This window comes from Taurulus bubalis (genome assembly GCF_910589615.1).
Source record: "Taurulus bubalis genome assembly, chromosome: 7".
In the NCBI taxonomy this organism is placed as follows: domain Eukaryota; kingdom Metazoa; phylum Chordata; class Actinopteri; order Perciformes; family Cottidae; genus Taurulus; species Taurulus bubalis.
The window spans coordinates 20,124,084-20,147,086 of record NC_136595.1 but is presented as its reverse complement, the minus strand read 5'-3'; the positions used below and the strand labels follow the sequence as shown (position 1 = coordinate 20,147,086).

The 23,003-nt window shown below is 39.8% G+C and overlaps 1 protein-coding gene across 1 annotated transcript in view; it reads right to left on the bottom strand.

The window, feature by feature from the left end:
- cacna1ea (calcium channel, voltage-dependent, R type, alpha 1E subunit a) overlaps nt 1-10,207 on the bottom strand; it is a gene marked incomplete at its 3' end in the record, with an annotated part of 75,284 nt that extends 65,077 nt beyond the window's left edge. The window contains exon 1 of the mRNA XM_079220577.1: nt 9,651-10,207. Within this exon, the coding sequence (XP_079076703.1) occupies nt 9,651-10,180 (530 nt within the window). The 5' untranslated portion in view covers nt 10,181-10,207. The remainder of the gene's footprint in view (nt 1-9,650) is intronic.
- Between the last annotated feature and the right edge of the window lie 12,796 nt (nt 10,208-23,003).

Genomic DNA, 23,003 nt, shown 5'->3' with positions numbered 1-23,003 from the left:
GGCCTGCCAGTCATAACCAGAAGGCCGGTAGGCTGGAGGACACTTTACTCAGATTACTAGGACTGCCTCAGCAGCTGAAGATTGGCTATGCTTGATTTTTCACTCTGCAGGACAGACTTTCCCCACATCATTACCTAATATAGATTCTTAAGTGGCAGCTGCTCTGATCTGGAAAACATACTGTGCAGACAAGCTCGACTGAAGCTGCAGTGATTCACTAAGACCGTGGATTAGAAATGGCCTCTGGTGTGCAAAACAACGCTCATATAACACACACAGGCTCAAATCCAACTTTGGCTTGAGATGAATAAAATGGAGGAATGATTCATCAGTTCTTTGTGTGTTTACAGTCTCAGCCACTGTTTCTATGTATCAATGTTTCAGCCTGTAGGGGGAGTTCACGTGTGCCAAATTAAACCCCAAAAAGAGCTTTACATATGTGAGTTGACACGTTTGTTCCCATTGTTCATCTGCATGGATCATTCTTGAGAAGATCTCTTTAAATTATTCCCCTTCTATTGTAAATCCTTCCGTTTCCCCATTTATTTGAAACAACATCATGATTGAAACAGATGACTACTACACAGTCCATTTGTCTTATGAATGCATGAATGAGCCTGCCTGTGCAGTAGAGAGTTCTCAGCAGCTCCACTAGAGGTCACAGACACAACGTTGAAGCAGCAGGTCACTGTTGGATATAGATGACGACTCAGTTTGCTTCAACCCATTTGTCATAACTACTACCCTTCTGGAGCAACATAAGTCATGCAGCTGCAACATTTAGGCTCCCTCTGGATTTTTTTGGGGGGGGTGGATGTGATGAATATCTTGCACACACACACTTCGGGCGTGTCTTTGGCTTGTTTCCCTGCATAACTCTCCAACAACGGCTAATGTGTGTATCTTGATGCTGGCCACATACTCCACAAACCACTACTGAATTGTAATCTCAAAATAGGGGCCAAAAAAGGCTATTAAATATAGCTAAAGCCTCTTTGATAAGCCCATTTGGCTTGAAAGCATCAGTGACTGAAATCCTGTTGCACTACAAAGGTATTATTTGCTCCAATAAGATAACAGCATTGAACTCCCAGAGCACAGCGTAATCATCTTTGATATTTAAATCTGAAGCTTTGCATAAACGGACAGGAGTGGATTCAAGGTCTATGATGGGGTACAAATTCATCCTCTTCAGCGTGTCAGGACTTTAATGTCGACAGAAGCACATGACACCTTAATTAGTTTGATCATACGCACACACACATGAACACGGCGTCTTTCCATACATGCACAGCAATGGAAGTAAAGTAAGTATTAAAGTGTTGTTCCTATACGGTAAAAGCCTTAATAAAGCTCAAAGGCATGATAAAAAAAAGAATCACAGAGTGACTATCAGTGCATTTTCAATCTAAATCCTGATAAAATAATAAATGAAAATAAGTAATGACTTGTTTTTTGTGGGGGAGATTTCAGGAGAAATGATATTTTCTGGAATATATGATTTTATTTAATTTCTCATTTACGCCTTGACATTTTGCAACCTGATTATCAAAGACCGAAATCCCTTCTTTCCTCCTGTTAGCTAATAGCCAGTCCCTATTTTAAAAGGGGGGTTAAAGGTGTCACTTTTCTAGCCAAACATCATTACATTAGGGTGTTTTATTTGTCTGTGTGCATGCGTACAGGTTGGCAGGTCCCATTGCTTCCTGTGCTAAATGGTTTCATATCACAAGGCAGAGTGGGAGGTCAACACAAAGTGCTGCTTTTCCGAGCAGAAGCTGCACAGCAAACCAGCCCCAGAAAAATTTATCTTTCCAGCAAAAAACCTTTCTGTCGGTAAATCAAGGTAAATAATAATTATCTAACATGAATTAATTATTATTTTGACAGGGGCTGATGGAAGATGCTTTTAAGTCTATAAATAATGGAATCAATCGTTCTTAATCAAGTGTTCAGATAAGTCTGAGTAACATGGATCTACCTTTATGTTCCTCACGTAACTTATTTTCCAGAATTACCGTTAAAGCCGCTATACTTCTTAAAGCTTTCTCACTTACACAGAAATAAAAGCAAAATGACACATACAATTCCATCCAGCACAGAGCTGGATGTATATCAAGATATATCGAGATATCAAGATATCAAGATATTGCTTGAAGCAAATGAGTTATCAGCACATCTATCATCGTATCAATTATTAAACACATAATAAATTAAATAAGTGCCTGGAAACCATATGCATTTAGACTCCAACTGCATGTGTGTGTGTGTGTGTGTGTGTGTGTGTGTGTGTGTGTGTGTGTGTGTGTGTGTGTGTGTGTGTGTGTGTGTGTGTGTGTGTGCGTGTGTGTGTGTGTGTTTTTGGTGTGTGTGTGCTTATCTCAGTGTGAACGTGCAATTGTAAATGAGAGAGCAGGTGGTCATTGTGTGGTGCTAAATGAGAGGACCGGAGGCCATATTTCATATAAGTCCCTCAGGACTGATGTCGTAAAGCAGGGCATGAGCCCAGAGATGCATGGTAGTAGCATTTAGGGCTGTGATACTGAAAGAATGGGGAACAGGTAATGGGGGCATGCAGATGATCCTCTGTGTTGAGTTAATATATAATGTGAGGGGGGGGGGGGAGCTCTGAACTAACATAACTTTATAATGTAATCACAAAATGGCAACATCAGTCTTTGACTTTGGTCCAGATTGAAATATCTCAAAGATGAATTGCCACAATCTTTTGTACAGACATTCATGATTCCCAAATGATGAAATCTAATGACCTTTTGTGGTGTCTCTCTAGTGCCACCATTGGGTTTGTGATTTTGAGGATAACGTCTCAACAACTATTGTTATGTCCCCCTCAGGATGAAATGTAACCACTTTGGTAATCTCTTAGTTTTGCATTTAACACCATCTTTAGGTCAAAACTGGATTTGAGTCCAATACTTTGTTTTTGTCCAAACATCTGCAAATCTAATCACATCCACCTTCAACCTCAGTTGTGCTGTGTTTTTAGGGCTGATTAGCAAATTTTATCAAGCTAATAAACTAAACTAAGATGGCGATTGTGGTAAAACATTATTCTTACTAAACATCAGCATGTTAGCTTTGTCAATGTCGGCATGCTGACGTTGGCATTTAGCTCAAACCGCGGGCGCCTTTGCCTTTATTGAGAGTGACAACAGAGATTGACAGGTACATGGACTGTGAGAGGGAGGGGTGGCATGCAACTAAGGGGTCCCAAGCCAGAATCGAATCGGGGACATTGTGATAATACAATATGGCAATAAAATATATGGTCACAGAAGTTATTTTTAAACACTAATTAATTGCATCAATCTTTGAGTGAAGAGATAATCAACAAAACCAAAGACAACAATGTCCCTGCCATTATTAGAGCAATAAAATATCAATGCTATTAATCGACAATAAAGCATAATGAAGTCACTCGCGCACAAAATAAATTCTGGAAAGAAAAAAAGAGTTTAATTCCACTTCATTATCTGTATCGGTCTGTCTTTGATGCACTCCAAAACTCTTTCTCATCACTCCAATGTCTTCATTCTACACCCCAGAGCAAAATTGAGTCAAACTCAGACTCTATCATCTACTGACACATCACACAGCTCGGTAACTCATGATCTCTCTCCATCTCTGTGATGGGCATCAACAGTGTCAGTTTGCAGGTTTGCCAACCAAACACAGGAGGATAGAGAGCAAAGAGAGAAACGAGTGCGGGTGGAGGGAGAGCGTGAGACTGAATGCAAGCAGCAGTGTATCATTTTATCACTTAATGAGAAGCGCTCCACCCTAAACCCAGCACACAACGAATACATCCGTGTCGCAAAGCAAATATGCCAGCTTGAATGAAATAAAAACATTATTATAGAGTGTGCAAATATTACCCCCTCTCCCTCAATAACATTGCCTTCTCCATTCTGCATAGTGTTTGACAGACACATAATTTTGCGGCACTGAAAATGGCTTTTCAGCGTGTCATCATTAATAATTCACTTAGGACAAACAGCTCTGACATTTACACTGCGCTGGGTGTCTGTCTAACACCGAGAAGGAGACAATAATGAAGGAGAAGGAGACAGATACAAGGAGAGACAGAGTCTCTCTCAGATGGAATTAGAAAGGGTCAGGTAGCAGGCCTAATGAAGTGTCAAACCTTGAGTCGTAAAACATTGATAATAGAAGCAAAGCTGCCTAAGATGACCTTTTTAACAATCCTCAAACTGATCTTAAGAGAGTAGCTGTAGCTCGAAGTTAAGAGTGCAGCCGTGCCCCTTCAGCAAATCTTGTGAAATCGGTATGAATGAGAGAACAGGTTTTCATGACATTTAGATTGCGTGCCTCGCTCCCCAATCATGCCTCTGTTTGAAACATCAATCACACACTCCCTCAGTCTTTGAGAGAATGCGTGAATGAGCCGATGGTAGACTTGCCGGCTGAGAAAATTACCAACTTTGTAAAACCTTGCGTCTTCTCTGCTGAATATCCGTCCGACACGCAGCTCAACAGGTTGACAAGAAACCAGAGCGTGAGGCCCTCCGAGGGCAGCAGAGTGCAGACTCTGATTCAGAGCTAATGCTTTGTTGGCAGACAAACACTAAGAGAAGCAGGCAGATTCAAACCAGAGTGTGTCACTGCTTTCCTGGCAAAATGATTGCTTCTCCACTCTGTAGAGCAGTGTCACAAAACACTGAGTTCTATCAACAATGGGCCGACATGAAAGCAACAAATTGCACAAATCTAATCTGTTTTTGGTTATTTGTTATGTTTTTTTAAGAAACGAAAAAGAGGGCACAAAGTTATTACAAAGTTATCGATTTTCTATAACAGTCAAGCGGTACTGTATTTTAGCCTGTATTCGCTAAAAAGGATTCTTCAAGATAAAAAAAGAAAGAAAGAACGAAAGAAAAGTTCTGTAAACTGTATTCTGAGGATTACAGGACTTTGATCCTTTAAAAACTTGCTGGAAACATATAACATGAATGCATATTCCACACATTCATCCAAATCAATTTTCAGCCTCAACATCAGAAAGTATCTCACCAGATTGACAACTAAATAACCCTGACTCCAGTGTTTTTATGAAATGATGAATCTTTCTAACAAGACTAACAAACGTCTGCAGCTAGGTAAACAACACATTTTAGTTCAACAGATCATGCGATTCATTCTACCCCTAATGGCCTTTGTCAAGAGTGTGACTCAAAAGTCAAAAGACAATGTGACTTAGGCAATTAACAAGCTTTAAGCTAGCAATTTAGTTAACATTTTTGTCAATGAAAATCTCACTCGAACATAATATTAGTAATCATAACATATTTTGACCGGTATTACAGTATGCCTGTTGTGCAGTGTCTAGAGGCAACTTGTGCACCCCTATTACATTTGGTCAAGTTTTTTGTGTTTTCTGAAAAACCTGAAAAAAAACGACTTGGATCATTATTTTAGGAAGGTGACGAAATGTAAACCTCACGTTGGCGCTAATGGAACAGTCAGGAGATCACCCCGGTCAGCAGGCTTCATCCTTTGAGGACAATGAATGCCTGTAGAACAATTTAATGTCAATCGACGAACCTTGCCCTTCTTAGAGGCATGCCGCTCGCAAAAAGCAAAGTCATTTGTTATGGCTCTGCTACACTCAGTATGCCTCACGCAGTCTTCAACTAAAACAAGAACCCCGAAACCATGTTCTTTGTACCGGTGGGAAAATAATGAGGCCTATGCTTGGTGCCTAAAGCATGAAAACACTGACACTGTTGTAAACAGGCAATTTTCCAACTCCAGCTGTGAGCAATGTATTCAACGAATGAAGACGCTTTGTGGATGGTCAGAGGCATAGCCAGTGTGCTCCAATCAGGTTGTGATCAGAAGAAGTTGAGTCCAAGTCTGTAAACACAACCGTGCCGAGAATAGAGGCAACACGGATCAGCCTTGCACAGATAGCCACTGATAACACAATGCACATACAGACAGCACACACACAGTGGCTATAGCAATGATGATGTCCTGGTGTATTTATCTTTCATCTGTAACCAATGAGTCCTGCAGCTTTTGCAGAATACATTGCCTGTGAAGTATTACATGAATTGTTGATTTGGCATCCCTCAATATGTTTTCAATGTACAGAGTTTTACTGTATATGTGCGTGTGTGTCTGTGTGCGTGCGTGTGTGCGTGCGTGTGTGTGTGCGTGTGTGTGTTGCAAGTCAGCATGGCAGTCAAGGATATACAACAACACACATACAGGCTAAAAAGCCAATCTGAAATTTGAAAGCTGAAAGCCCTGTGTCAGCGCAGCGTAATCAGTTTGGGGACAATTGTGAATGCGGTGTCATATTTTCTCTAAAAAACAAAATGCAGCTCTGATGTGAAGCAGACAACAGTGTATAACTGGTAGGAATCATTCAGAATCAAATGTGCCTCAGTGGCTTTAAAGCAATGGATTAATCAAATAGAATGGCAATACAGTAGTTTCTTAAGAAAATGGCTATATGTTTGAATGTTGGTCCTCAAGCTGGTTCCCTCTCACAAAGATATACAAACTTCGAATAAAACCTGATTTTTTTTTAAATCTCATGTTTTACATTGTCAAAGAACATTTGAATATAACATCTGAATGTGCTTGCCTTTCGCAATGCTTTTAGTCAAACAAGAATTTGAACAGATGATTACAGATGTTTACTCTACACGTTTTACATTTGTGTTTGCGAAAAGGAGAAAAAGAGAGTGCCATTTACTCTTTTCTAAATTCCCTTTTAAGAAGCTTCAGTAATTTCTGAATCATCCAGAGACTGTGGAGAGCCACAATTGTATCATCACTACACTTCAGTCTCATTCATCCTGCATCCATTTACTGTGAATGTGTGCCGACAGTGCTGAGGAGAGTGCAAGTGCCCTCAGACAGAGGAGTTATTCAGTGAAAGATGACAAGCACACAATGCAGGTGTCACGTTGGACCCAGAAGAATTGAAATCAATGCAAATCAAGAAACTAATTTAAGACTTCACAGTATGTCTACTCCCAGTACAAACAAACACACACACACATTCTACATGCCACAAATTACGACAAGTTGTTCCTAGAATACTTATAAAAATGAATCTTGAGATCTCTCTACCTTTTCCCTCAGAAATACACACATACATCAAACACAAAAACACACACAGCACCAAGGTCAAAGAGAGACCAAAACAGTTTTAGTGTCCTCTACTATTTGTGACCAACGACGGATGTCATCTAAATGCCAGATTGATTCCGTTTGATTACTGTCATTAGGGCTACGCTAAGGCCAAATCTAAGTACTGTTATTTCATCAAGCACTTCCGAAAGGACGTTTTTATTGAGACCGCCATGTGTCAAATGCTACAAATGCACATACACACAGACTCACACATCAAAATACAGACACAAACATACAAAACCTATTCAACCCCTGCCAAGAAGAGTACAAAATACCAGAATCTGAGGCTCAATTGCTTCATTCACAAAGCAGTGTTTGCTGTTTCAACATGTCTTTCAAGCAGAGCTACAGTATGTAACAAGCAAATGTTTCAGAATGTCCTCATTGGAGGCACAAAGCAAAACAAGACTGGTGATGAAGTCAGTGGCTCACAGAGGTTGTACTGCTCATTAACATCCCAAATGCAAAGGGTTGAAACAACAGGCTGATGGTTTGGTTATTCCTTATTTCCATATACCAAACAGGAGGTCTAAAAATGTGCAGTCTGACAGTGACACTACAGACAAGGTCATGGAAAAGCCAGCTGGCTTCAAATAATCAAATGGGTTCTTCCTCTGGGGAGTATGAGTACACTCTGCAAAGTTTAACAAACTACAGTATGTATCTATGTCTGCCGTTTGAAATTAGAAATGTTAATGTGAAACAGGTGCAAGAGTCACAGGGTCACAAAAGTTCATCCTCTTGGGAACATAAATCATTTCATGGAACGCTAGCCATTCTGGGAAATTTGGCCCAAGAACTTGGGAAAACATCTGGAAATCAATAAGACAACAACGATTATCTTCAGGAAGTCATGAATGTCCACAGCAACGTTTTCCAGATATCTTGTCATGACTAAAAGAGTAGATTGAGGGAAAATTTGAATGTGATGGTGGAGCTATATGACCATGGGGTAACTATATAGAAGTAGGTAATTAGGGATGACAAACATCCATCCATAACTGTATCGTACTCAACCAGCACTTTTAGATATCTTGCTAAAGACTAGTGAAACAAGGGACAAACTAACATATTGCTCCAGCTTGGTTTGAAAACCGCTTAATTTCCTTTGAATAACAAAAGCAGGTGCACACTTTGGCTCAGGTGCAACATCTCATTTTCCATCCTCCTGTCAGGTGGCTGTGGGTTTGTTGCTAAGTGGTCCTGAGAGGTGGATGTTCATGGTTGTTACATATCCTGACTCACTCTGGTCATTGTACTCTCAGCGGATGAAGTGTAGATCTGTCATGTAGTATTGTAATAATTATATCAGGCAGGGGAGAGAATAGTTATCTGGCCCATGACTGAGCATCTCAACAGGCCTGGTGATCCAGTAATCAACCACATCAATACCACTGTCACATGGGCTTAAATATCAAATGCAAATTAAAGCAGAAGGAGTTCTCATTCTGCAAATTACGCCTCTTATTTCTCCTCCCTCCTCATCTCTTCCCCTGCATTCATTGACTGTCATCATCTGTCTCCTCTCCACCCCCCATCTATCCTCCCACATTCTCTGCGCTGTCACGCTCCCCGAGCCTCTGTCTCTTTGGCCATAGACATAACTCAGTATGGGATGTGGCATCCTGTACCTGTGGTGAGGCAGGAGAGGGGGGCACAGAGGGTGTCAACACCACGAGAGGTGAAGGCCCAGCTTCAGCAGGGAAACAGAGGGGGGCGTCACTGCTATAATCAGCTAGAAAATCCACAGCGCCGCAGGGCAGGAAACCAGTAAAAACACACACAGCCAGCAGCCAGTTAGCTTAGCTTGGCCAGAAGACTGAAAGCAGGAGAAACAGCTGACGAAATCCACCTATCAGCACCTCTAAAGCTCACAAATTAGAACATTAAATGAAATATTACATTCATTATTTGCTTGCTATTGCTTGGCTGGGATCAGCAACAACTCACAGCCAAAAAGTAGATCCCCAATAAAGTAGTGAGTAAAGTAAATTGTTATCCCTGAACTTTCTTTTTTTGCACTTATTAAATAAACTAGATGTGTTAATTAGTGGTGTTTAAATACTGGTGAATGTTGGTACTGTTTGATGGAGCCAGGCTAGCTGTTTTCAGTTTTTATGCTAAGCTAAGCTGTGTGCAAACATGAGAACGGTCTCTCTCACCTGTCATTCATACTCACTAAACAGTGCTGTGACATACACAAACCCATGCATTGAATATTTATAATATGTTATCTGTACAATTGTAACTCCTGTCAACATCACTCTTGCATCTTCTTTTCTAATTGTACACCAAAGCATCGCGATAGCATATTTTATCATATGGTCAAGGCCTTATTGTATACAGCTGTGTTGCTGTGGTCTGCTGCTACATTACTATATTTAGGATGAAGCTCAGGATAATTTAGCAGGTAAAATAAAGAGAGAACCAGGGTTCTGTATGTAAATCAGCATCATACTCACTCCCACTCCTTGCGTCGTGCCTGTGGTGTGCTGTGAATCTTATGCGCCTGGTGGGCTTTGACAATGTCCTTCTGCTCTATCAGGCCGCCTCGGCGTCGCTTCATCACATTGGGACTGACCGCCAAATCTCCATCCACCCCTAACATTCCTGCTCCAACGTCGAAAGTCGAGGCCACGTCAAGACATAGGCCAAGACGGTTCGGATGTGGAGGGGCAGCATGGCTGGACATGTGTGGGAGGTAGAGGGTGTCATAGCTGGTTGAGAGATTTTGGGGCTCCAGGAAGGAGTGGGACTCAGACAACAGGCTCGACTCTGCGGCCAGTCCTGCACGATGCTTCTGCCAGTTCTCACAGTCTGTTAGGGACGAGTGAAGGATATGGTGCCTCGGGGTGCTGCTACCACACATCGCCCCCATGCCCAGACCACCTCCTGAACACTCCTCCCCTGATGGGGCTCTCGGTGGCCCCAAAGCATTGTGGTCCCCTGTCAGAGACTGAGAGCTGACCGAACCGGAGCCCAGTTCCAGCATGGTGGGAAGGCTGCCCGGGATCTCAGCATAGTGCTGCAGAGAGGAAAGGGAGTATTAGACAAAATGTAATTGACATCCAAGATTCACAAAACAGTTTTTTGGATGTTTTATTAGACAGGAAACAGTAGACAAGAAACTGACAAGCTGAAGTCAGGGGCCGTCTCAAAAGCAAATGTAAAATGTCCAAAAGTGCTTTTCAGATTTTTTCAATAGCTTTCTAGTTTCAAGACCAACTTCACTATCATCTGAGCCTCTTCTACTTTTATGCACAACCATGCAAAATGGCTCATTGCAATTCTGGCTTAGATTTGGGTGATAGATTATAGCTACAACAGTCAAAAGCCTTAAGAGACTCTTCTGGGTGGATATGAATTTGTTCAGCTTGGCAATTCGCCAATGGCCCAATAGCTCTCACTTCCTTCAGGCAGTTTAAAATATTAGTCCTCCGAGCATAAAAAACAATTATATAACTGTAATGCAACCCTCAAAACAAATAATCATAAAATATTACTGGTGCGATGCTTAATAGCGCAATTACAAGGCGTGAAGAAAAAGAGGGAGAGATATTTATTCAACACATCTTCTCCTTCATTCTGGTTTCAGGTACATGCTCAGCAAGTCACGCATTCAATATATCTTATTGGCCGACATGCTGCAAAAGCAGTTTTGCTGCTGCTTTATGGAGTCCTCACCAATTCAGTTACCCAAATGATAGATTTCTGGTTTTATGGTCCCTCGGAGAGAAATGGTTCTGAATAATTTGTGCAGTGAAAATATCAAGCCGTTAAAAAGAGTATATTGTGGAGTTGTACAGAGCAAGTGGGATGAAAGGATAAAAGCTGTTTAACTGTCATGAGCATCTGCTTAAAATCCATCAGACTGCTTCAGTACGTTGAAAGCAATTAATTGGATGCTGTCAATAAGTGGACACCATGCTATGAATGGGCCACTGATGATCAGAGGCCCTCTTGAGCTGATGATGGCTTCAATTGTGCAAGAAAGCTTCATCTCCTTGATTTCTGAAGGTCTCCATTTATACCTCCACATATCAACATTTTTGCAGAAACTGAAGAAAAGAAAATGAAATAAATGAAAAATGTGGCAAAGAATCTGCAAATGAATCATCAACCATTAATTTTTTCCTGAGGCAAGGTACGCTGGCTCAGCTCTTTAGAGCTAACGAATGTAACTGGTGGTGACCATACTGAATAAACATTGTTCATTTTAGCTGTGATTTACAAAATCCCATATCGGCATTATAGTCTCTCCTTTAGCATTTTTTTAACTTACTGTTTTGGTTTTACAGCCTACAACCTTTTTTAACCCTCCTTATCTTTATAGCTAACGTTAACCCCACTGTAAGCTAGCAGCTCTGCACCACGCAGCTGACAAAGTTAGCTGGTGAACATAGTGGAGCATTTAGCAGCTAAAGAGACACATTTCTGCAGAGAAATATCATACTTCAATTTTTTTAGCATTTATAATAGTGATAATGATTCGAGAGAAACAAGGAGACAGTCAGACAGTGGGGGTTACAACTACAACCGGATACAGTTCCAATGCCGGGATGAAGCAGAGTTTTTTTTTTAGAACTACATTGCTGCAGGTCGACCACTAGTTCAAGTCCAAGTTTATTGTCCTTTACATTAAAAAGTACAGTGAAATGCAGCTGCAGTGCTAGTAGATCCAGTTTGCCTTCCTCCCAATTCTATATACATACATAAACTGGTAAATAAACAAAATAATTAGAATAGTCCAACTGGACGTGTATCCTCGACATGAAAAATACCTCAAATCTAATAAAGGTCCTTACTGAGTGACCTACCCTGCCATAAATCAATTTATAATACATTATATAAATGATTTCTTAAAGCAGCATTTCTTTTTTTTAAGGAAAACAATCTGATGTTTCTGATTGACCATGTTGTCCATTACCTCCACACCACAATTACCTCTGGCACCTAGAATGTCCTGCTCTACTGCTGCTCTGGAGACCAGAGAGAATGGGGCCCTCCTTCTTCTTTCCCCAGCTTTACTGAGTGCTGCAAAAGTATGTCCATGAGACTCAGTCAAAGAAGGCCAGTGAAATATATAGATATGAATATATGTATGCCCAATCAGATGGTTCCCATTAGGGGGAGCTCTGTGTGAGAAATGTCAGGAGAATTTTCATTGATCCGGAGCTTACTATATCCATTTTGCAAATTATGTTTTCAAACTGGCTGCCACTGAACAAGAATGCCAAGACAATTTAGTTAACATATAGAGGTGTTTAAGTTAAACATTGTCAGATGTGGGGAATACAATCCTAAAAAAAAAAACAGTCACAAGAAGAAACCACAAAGGAAAACTAAATTGACTCAGACAGGTGCCATGCCCATGATCAATACTAATACATTAGGCTGATAAAAACACCAAAACCTTTTTTGAGACAAATATGGTTAGTAAAGGGTTGATTGACAAATAGGCCACTTTTAGAAGATGAAAGCTGCTAAAATGGACACAGACATTGATGTTGGCATGAAAGTATATACGACAAAAAACATGCATTGTAAATTGCCACAAGCACAAGGCTGCTCTTTAAGTCAGTACATATCTTATCAGCAGTGGCTTCTCTATGGTGCATTAAAGTAAAGGTCATTTAGACTGTGTTTATGCATACATACTATACAGTATATTCAATACTGACGCACTTAAGTGACTTGTTTATGGTCATCTACCATCTGCGTGTGAGATCGCCAGTGAGATAAAAAAAAAAGGAAAGATGACAGATCAAAACAATCCCTATGTGATACATTTTGTCTTCACAGTCTATATTCTGTCTTCTCATTTAACTGTCAGCAAGAAAGCCAATTGTCGTATTTCCCAATCGTCTCACTATTCCTTTAATATCGGCATTAAAATAAAGCACACAAGTGAAAACAATGTTTTGTGACCAGAAATGAGGAGGAAGAAGAAAACATCTTTATTCTTCTCCCTTATGCAACAATTGTCAGAACCATTAGTTCTGGCAGACACATACCAGCGGTTGAAAAACAGACCCACAGTGCTCTAAAAAACACCCTCACTTCAATGCGATGACTAAAACATCAACACACTGCTTCCTCTGCACTCCACTGTGGTTGCCCCACACAATTATCAAAACCAAACTACCAAGAAAGTCGACTGTGGTTTGAATTAATCATCCTTAATAGCTTTTAAGAGGTTAGTTGTTGATTAGCCTTAGTCACTGAGCTTTTCATAGTGCCATTATCCAAAATCTAATGTGTTACTCTCAGCTATACGTGGTGACTTTCCAGTTACAAAAGAATGTGAGTCTTTACGAAAACTGAATCAGAACATTAGAGGATCTAAATTGTTTTTACGCTCTTTGTCTGACAGCCAGGTGTCTACAAGGTTACTAATGAGGAGTGAAGGTGCAGGCGAGGAACCTTCTCACACCTGCTGCCCCCAACGACACACACAACCGCCTGATTACACATTGTATTTCCACCACATCCTCCCCTCAACCTGGATGTCAACATGGTAAGTGGCCAAACATGTGTCAGGGAGTTTTATGTCACCAGGATCTACTCTAATGGGCGTTTGAAGGGAATCTGGCATAATATAATATTTGAGCCAGCCGAAAATAACCATCATGTTTCTAACGAGGTGCAGGAGATTCAGCCGCAATGTTAAGAAACCTTGGGGACAGCTTAAATGGTCTAAAAGAGGAATTGAGAAATTACATTTAATGCTAGAAATCTGGTTATTTGAGTTATACAAATTTGACAGCAAAATGGAAGAATATTGTAATAAAATGACGGATTAAAACAGATATGACAAAAAGGGTTGAACATGCATCTTTTTGTGGTGCATCTAGGGTTTGAATTTGAACGCACTGTTAGACCAACACCTTTCAGAGTTATCCAACACAATCCAGTGGGAACAGAGGAACAATATTCTACTCACACATATCAGTGTTTGACTGTGTCAAAGTTAAGTGTTGGTCACATGCTGTGGATCTTACAGCTGTGTTGGCCTTGTAGAAACCAAAGAACAAAGACCGAATGAACTGAACAGAGTAAGGGACACTGACACATAATAGAGCATTACTAGAGTAGGCACATGCAGTGTATATGGATTCTCTCAATTAGAAGTCTTATATCCTCTAGCTCAGCCAACCGCTAATTTAGACCTTGTGGCTTTCTCACAATAAAGCCACTGGCCTGTATTATACAGAGTGCATTAGCCAGTGCCAACATCTACATATTCAATTTTAAACTTTCTATTCCACACTGGTGCATTTCAGTGAGCAAACAGAAGCAGAAAGCATGCTATTGTCAAAGTCAAAGTATTGGATACATGTGAGCACATGTGACATTTAAAGGGGAAAGTCAGCAATTTTACACATCAAGGTATCAAGGGGTTTACCATCAGTGTGCCCTCTAAGCTGCGTGCGTGCGCGCCGCGAAGGCCAGTCGAAGTGGCCGCGCAATAGATTTTTCAGACCACGCACATTTTTCAGACCGCACAAACGAATTTTTTTCAGGGGTTAAAAATCTTTTTTGCGCCAGTGTTTCTGAGATAGGAGTGAGCCATCGCCACAATAATAAGATCTTTGATGTGACGTGTCGAGTCTTCTTGGCCAATCAGCGTCCCGTTTCTCGCCTTGCGCTCTCTGTACCTCTGCTAGCGCTCTGCCCCCCCCACTGTCCTCCTCTGGGCGCCAGGAGTGAAGCTCGCTTAGAGCGCCACATGAGCTAGCGCCGACGCTGTTTAGGCTACTCTTGGTGGGCCCTGCTCCAGCAGTTATAGGCTACCATGGCGAAAAGAAAGGCAGAGCAGGTGCCCCAGAAAAAGGTCTGCCTAACGTTCAAACATGAGTAGATGAAATAGTCCAAACTGACACAGGTAGGATGAAACTTTCAGACATATTTAAAGATGAAGAATATTAAGTTATTACATTGTTTATAGGCTACCTTTAGGAAAAATGACATCACGTCAATTTAATAGGCCTATAATTATTGTTAAGCACTGCATTAACATTTTTCTTTCAATGAAGTTTCACTTAAATGTTGTACCTGCTGATAAATGACTAAACACCTTTGATACTTTTATTTTGTTTATATATATCATTATCAGTCATAACCAGTGAACCAGTCATAACCTCCCCTTATTGAAGTTCAACAAAGATCCTTTAAGTTCAACTAAACTGACGGGTAAAACACCATCATTAAAATGTCCAGCCATTATAAAGGATATTGAATAAATATCAACCTTGTATACATATTGATGCATTTGCTGTCATCTCTTTGAATCCCCTATGGCTAACGCAGGCTTGTGGTCATTTTCGGCAGGTCGCGTGGTTGCGAATTGCTCACAGTGCTGAAATGTGCGCTCAGAAAGAAAAAAAATTTGCTCAGTGCTGAAAAAATTAGAGGGAACATTGGTTACCATTGAATGTTTTGGAAAAGTATTGTACAAAGCCTTTTGTGGCTCCAGAGGGAGGGTCTGAAGTCTAATACATGATCTCAGGTGATGTAACTTGAGTCAGCGTTAGTTGGAGCTGACGACTACAATTTAGAGATCGAAGGAGGTGTGCCTGAATCTTCAACCAAACTGTCAGTAGTCGAGTCGCATTGTGGCCCCAGGAAGTAATAAAAAAAGACAATATCTCTGGTTCTGCTGCATCAATTTTTATCCTTTTTTTTACTTTCAATTGTGAGTCTGACAATGTGACTGGAGCACAAAGTCGATGGAGTAGACTACTCTTTTTAAAAGGTCACCAAAGGTTGAAGGATTTCTCCTGAGAAGGGTATAAATATCTGTCACAAATGTAATAGTGTTTAAGGCCAATGGTTGGCAAGACATTTAACTCAATGCCACAACTGTAAACCTCCAGGTGAATCACGAGATCACCAAAGCCTTTCTGAATCATTGTTTGGGAACCATGAATACACAATCATTGGATGGCAATCCATCAATAATTTTGTTGCAAGATTTCTAAAGTTTTCATTCATGCATCTCAATTAAATTATCCCAACTGCACAACGTGGTGTTCTATGCCATTCATTTCATGCATATATTTACTTTAATTGTATTTTTATGATTATCCTTTCACTATTACACATTATTTCTGGAACAACACAATTTTGCTGGTGGGTTTATTAAAGTTTCAGATTATCATAATGTCAGTGTTGCATCATGAACACTGGATGACCAATCAATTCGTTGGATTAGTTGGAAGCCTGAGTGAGACATTTGACATTGAACTTGCTGGGTAGTTCAACTTCTGGATTAGTGTTCGGTGTTGTCTCTTACATTTTGCTTCATATTAGACATGTACACCCTTAGGAACATTATAAAACAACAAAGTATAATTTTGAATGTTATCATGCTATTTGGAGTTAAATAGATCAGAGTTTGATACGTTTGTCAGCCACTGAAAGAGTTACAGACAAGCTTTGTGCTCATTTTCCATAGTTTATCGGACTAACTGCAGCCAGGTACACCATGACAGACGCCTCTCAAAGAGATCCTACCGCTGTGATGACCTTCCACGACAGACCATTACACAACATCACTGACACATGAGATGAGTAATGATCAACAAAACTAATAGGACCACGACACTGTTAAAGTCCAATCATTGGAAGGGAAAGTAGCCTCATGGGAGGCAAACTGTTATAGGGTTGAACATGATGCATTTTCTCGGTCTTATAATATCCTTTTATCATAAAGTTTCAGTAATGTTAAGATGTTTGGGAAACAGGGAGACAGAGAACGTTTTTTTGACATGGTGTCCAACTTAACAGTTGCTATATATGAATAAAAAAACATGCTTCACTGCACATTTTATTGATTTTTGTTGTATTTGTGTTGTTCAGTTCAGGCAGCCTCGCCAAGGTAAACTAAATAATATATTGATATACATATCAAACACTTATATCTAATGGGATACTGCCACAAAGTAATTGAATTATATGGAAAGTATAAGTCAGAGCATAAAATCGTAAAAAATAAATAAATAAAAAAGAAGGCTTTTAGGGTATGATGTCTGCACAACAACATTACAGCATTTATCCCATATATAGACCATGATATTAGGTAGAATGTCTTGGACAGACATATTATTGCTGTATAACATTGTTTTCCAAAGGGATGTTATGGCAGTAAGGCCACTGCCATTTAAATCTTTGCCAAACTCATTCTCAAGGCTGAGGGGAAACAACACTGTATTGGAAACATGGTTACCATTATACACAACACATATACATGAAAGATAATACCTGCTCTGATATGAAAGAGATGTGTGTATATATATATATATATATATATATATATATATATATATATATATATATATATTGCACACATAACTGTAGAAAACAGCTTCAAATAAGAATATGTTGCTTTCCTTACTCAGATCTATTATCAGGCATAACAGGAAGCCACTCTGTACTGAAACATAGCAACATGTACTGACAGCATTCTGGACAGTGTGCTGTCAGTGCTTTATGTATTTACCAAGAGTTTAACAGAACCATTTAGTGTGATTAACTATCTTTGTAAATGATGAATCATAATTATTCAGCATTGTGAATATGCAATGTAGGTGGTACAAGTAACATACAGCTTGTTTCAGTTAAAGAGGTCCCGTCAGGTTTCGTTTGATTGCTGAACAGAGGCACTAATTTATACACCGTGAAAATCAATTTGCAATTTGAGAGACGAGAGTCTTATTTAAGCAAGACAATCTGAGCACTTGACAAGAAAAATATTAACAAAAAAACAATAAAAAAGAAAATATAGCCAAACTGGATTGGGGATGGTAGATGACAAATGTTAATGTGATGAAATAATTAACAAGTCACTACGGAGAAGCAGGGCTGAACCATTTGCACTCATTCACAAGATCATTTGATCAATTCAAGAACAAAGCTGATCACCTGCCTTGAACTACTGAGCGGTATAACTGGGTGTTGTCGGAGGTTGCATGACTGCAATTGTAAAGCTCCACTTCAGGAAAAATTAAGATGTGAAGCGATGAAGTCGACTGCAACACAGTGTTTGCCTCCAGCAGCCTGTCATCCAAACAGTGATTATTCAAACTGCCTCTTCCTTTAGTGTCAACCTTCCATGACTTGAGAAAACAGGCTGTTATTCTATATCTGATGGATTTCTTTATCTTTATTACATAACATTTGATAAAGTCCCAGGTAATAGGAATACAAGGGCAGAGACAAACAAACAAGTTGACAGATGGATTCCAAAAGCAAATAGTGACAGTTTAGTAAAACCTCATCAATAACTTGTCAGACACTTCCTTTTAATTAATTGGAGCAAATGTAGTCTTGATTTTTTCATCTTTAATTAATTCCTCCTTCCTTGAGGTAATGATCTCTGCCTTCCCAACATCTGAGATTAAGCCAGGAAGAGATTTCTTCTGCAGTACTTGAATGTTTGATCATTATCTGGGCAAAGCCCACCCAGTAATTTGCAGAGCATTATTCAAGTCTGCCTCAATGTGCCTGTCACCTGCTCTGTCACTCTGAGCAACACACTGATTATGAAGATTTGATCCTCTTGTATTAGCAGGAGTTTAATGACTCAGGCTCCTGTCTCAGCCTGTTGCATTGGTAAATGTGAAAAGAGATCGTACTCTGTCACTGTCTTTGCACATCGCTGATTTTGTCATGTTGTGTAGGCTTATCAGGCATGAGGTTGAGTTGAAATAAGCTTAAGGATCGAACCTTTAGAAAAAAATACTTTATAGAAAAAAAAAATATATCTGCTTTGCACAGTTTCTTAGACACAGGACTCTCAAAAATATTTAATCGAAAAAAGAAAGAAAAAATCCCTGTAAAAATGTAGTATGAAAAATTGTTTTTTTATATCGGCAAAACTGCAGACAATTGTTCTAAGTCATGCAGCTTTACAGTCATTCACGTATCTATTTCAATGACCAGTATTATCAATGGAGATTGAAGGAATTCCTCTTTATGGATTTCTGCACCCCGTTTCTCTGGGTGGTACACAAACACAACCTCTGCCAAAAAATAATCTTTAGTTGTTGTTGATGCATAGTCATAAGCGCTTTTAATTAATACCTGTTTAGATATAAATTACGCTGAATTTCTTACCTAAAAAGAGAAAACTCCTTTGCATGTCGTTCATCTTTCCACAGAAAATAAAAATGTGCCGGCAGATACTGTACGACAACGTCCACCGTACTGTCCCCCTACCAGTACTGAGAGAGAGAGAGAGAGAGAGAGAGAGAGAGAGAGAGAGAGAGAGAGAGAGAGGGAGAGAGAGAGAGAGAGAGGTTATTAGCCAAGGGGAAGCGGGGGGAATTGGAGCAGTCCGTTACAGCACCTTTTATTGGAAAGATCCCAAAATACAATTAAAACCGCTGTTGTATGACTATGATATGTCATGTAATATATATATAGTTCTACATGCAACTTAGTGTGTTCTCATGAACAGCCAAGTAGGATACAGGTATACTTGTTGCCTTCTGCGTACTCAAACAAGCAGCCATAACCTGGAAACCTGAATATTATGGCTGCATGGTTATGACAGGATATGCTGCAGTTTATATTTATGACTCGCTTGTTAAACAGTGGGCACAAATAACATCATCAAACTATTTCGCCCATTTCATTTTACAACGTGCACTCCATTTGTTGCCATAGGCACCAGAACTCGAGCCCTAATAAAAATCAGTCAAATGAAAAAAAATGAAGCAATAATCTTGTGATGAAAAATCACTCAAATGAACTGGACTTGGGGTTAGTGGGCTATATGATAATTATTGTTTTGTGAATGAGTGTAACGTACAAGGCGAATCGATGCGGTAGTGTGCCTCTGCATGTGATGCACACTCAGGCCTCTCGGTGGCACTAAATGCATATAAGGTGTATTGGGAGCAGCAGGTAAGCTTTTTCTGGACGTACTACAGACTGCATGTGTTTGCAGTCTGGCTCTGACTAATTCATGATTTATTTTTTCTTCAGTTAAACGGTTGAAAAAGGAAGAAACTCTACAATATGCAAAATTCTAAATGATACACATACTTAATTGTATACTTGTGCCTAATCATCTAACACTATTATATATATTATATATATAAATAAGCCATATATATATATATATATATATATATATATATATATATATATATATATATATATATATATATATATATATATATATGGCTTATTTAGTTCACTCCTTAAAAAGTGAATTAGCTATATATATATAACAAATGTTGTATAGCATACTTTATCTTTCTTTACATCTTCACAGCTAGATACGTAGTTTTGTCTTATTATTATCACATATTGATTCATGGTGATTTTATGGTCTGTGTGTGCGTGTGTATGTCTGGATGCGCGTGCGCGCGGGCACTGGGTGGGGCTTTGAGTGTTTGACGTGGTCCAAATCTCGCGATAGTTCGGTCTCGGTTACCTACCCGTCTTGGATACCACAGTTTTCACTGTTGAGAAACATCAACATAGTAACCCGGGAAAGCCAACCTCAGAGGCGGGTAGCGACGTTTCTTTCTAGAAATCTCACAGCAGACCTGGAGTTTTGGTTGTCCTGACAAACACGGAGACAACAACAATGGGTGCATGTCGCTAGAAAAAGTTGCTAGCTTAGTTGGCACAACTACTAGCTAACATTGGTTTGCTAACGTTAGCCGGCTAACGCTAACGTTAGCAAACAGACAGCTGGACGAAACTGAGGAAGAAGTCCGGAGAAGTAAGGATTTCCTCGTCACTGGGTCAGCATGAATGTGGACATCTAGACACCTTGGATTGTTTCCCTAAAGGTATGTGTTATGTCTCTCCAAAGAGGTGGTCGGCTAAGTTAATTCATGACTTTCCTGTCATCTCGCATTAACGTCAACTCCTTCTCGAGTTCGCGGCTCCGACTATTCCCTGGACCGAGACGTTTAGGAATAGGTCATCTCGAAGTCAAAGGCTCGAATGAGTTTCAGACATCATTTCTGGACATTCAACGATTGTACTAGATAACCCCAAAAATGGTTGTTGTGAAGTTCACATTGTCTTAACAATAATTGTGTTTTTAGAAAACAATCATACCATGGCTGTTAGTTTAGCCTGGAAAGTAGATACATGAAGGAGTGTGTTGTCTGATTCGACGGGCGAGTAATTCCCGGACAGGGTGGTTCAGTCGTAGCTTTGATACAAGTGACGTGGGGAGCTAGATGGCCATGACTTACTGTTTATTAATTTAGTATTTATATAGGTTCTAACATAGTTCATGTACAGGTCCCCTGATGTACTATCGGTGTGAACCCACTTATTTCAGGCTCTCGATGTTTTACACAATATTGTAGAAAATATGAAGTCGCTAAATGGAAGATAAAGTTATCAGCGACCGATCCGTGGACAAAAAGGCGATACTACTAACCCTACTGACGACAATGGAGTGTTTGTGATTAAAGTTAAAGTCAATACAAACCATGTAAAGTCAAACATTGCACGTCATTTCTTCATTGCCCAACGGCTGTGTAACTAGTCTTTTGCACAGTGAGGACATTAGTGGTCGGAAGCTGTATTGCAACAGTCAATGTCCCTACATGTGTGGTTTGTGTAGTGTAGCGTCCGCTCATAGGTTTCACACAGCAGACGATACTGCGGAGCAACACTTGAGTTGGTAAGCGAAGAAGGACATGTAGCCATCTTTGGCTTCACACTGTTGTGTTCTTTTTAGTGGAAATCACAGACACTCTAGCTGGAGATTTTTGTTTTTATTCTCTCACTTAAAGTTCACCCAACATCGTTTGTTCTTGCCCTGATAGGTTGCTGATGGGTTCAACTTCACTCCGAAGACTTTTAAATTTCAAAGTACGTTTATAAACGAACTATATGAGCTCTGAACGCCTGACTTGGATATAGTCTCTCCGACAGCGACACAGGATCGGTATACAGCGCTGAAGTCGCTGATTAAGCTTGAGACTTTAGCCTTTTTGGTCGTTAACTTAAGTAAATGGGTGGTAGTAAGTTTCTCTCACGAGTGTTGACTTTATTTCCTAGTCGTTAACCGAGCTGCGAGAGAAGTGTTTCCTGTAATGTCACAACTTTTGCCGAAAGTAGTTAACGTCAGCTTCTCTCCAGAGGCGAGAGGATGACCTGAAAACGTTAGCAGGTTCTATGTATGAATTTACTACCGTTTACAGATTAACGGTATACAATTGTGGAACAAACAATACACAATTACACCATTCATTACTCATGCCATCACTGTTTTTAAAAGAAAATCTGTTAATGTAGAGACACAGTTCAAGTTATCTTCCTGTTAGCTCGGTCGTGTCACGTGATTGTTATGAATAAAAGGCATGACTTCTGATGAACTCCTTATGACTACAAGGGTGTGCAAAACACCCACAAGCCAAGGAACAAGGCCATATTTGTTATTAATCCATGGTACATTTAACTGATTAAAGGGGCAAAGTTGTCAACAAATTGACAGACTGTTGTCTTATGAAGAGAAAACAAATTAAATATAATTTTGTCATTGACTTTATGAGAGTAAGTAGAACCAGGCACCTGTACTCCAGTTTAACAGGTGCTTTTAAGTAAACATCTTATGGCTGACGTAACAAACTTTAGTTCCTTTTACCTTCCCACATGGAAATCTTTAAAGGAATGTGCTGTTGGAGAACCGGTTTTGAATAGCAGGCTGACATTTAATCTGCTGTTAACAAGCTGTCATACAACTTAAATATGTTGCACTCAGAACTAATTATGCTCAACAAATTGTACTTTGTTCACATGCTTGGCATTGCTTACAACTAGACAGTTGTCTCCAA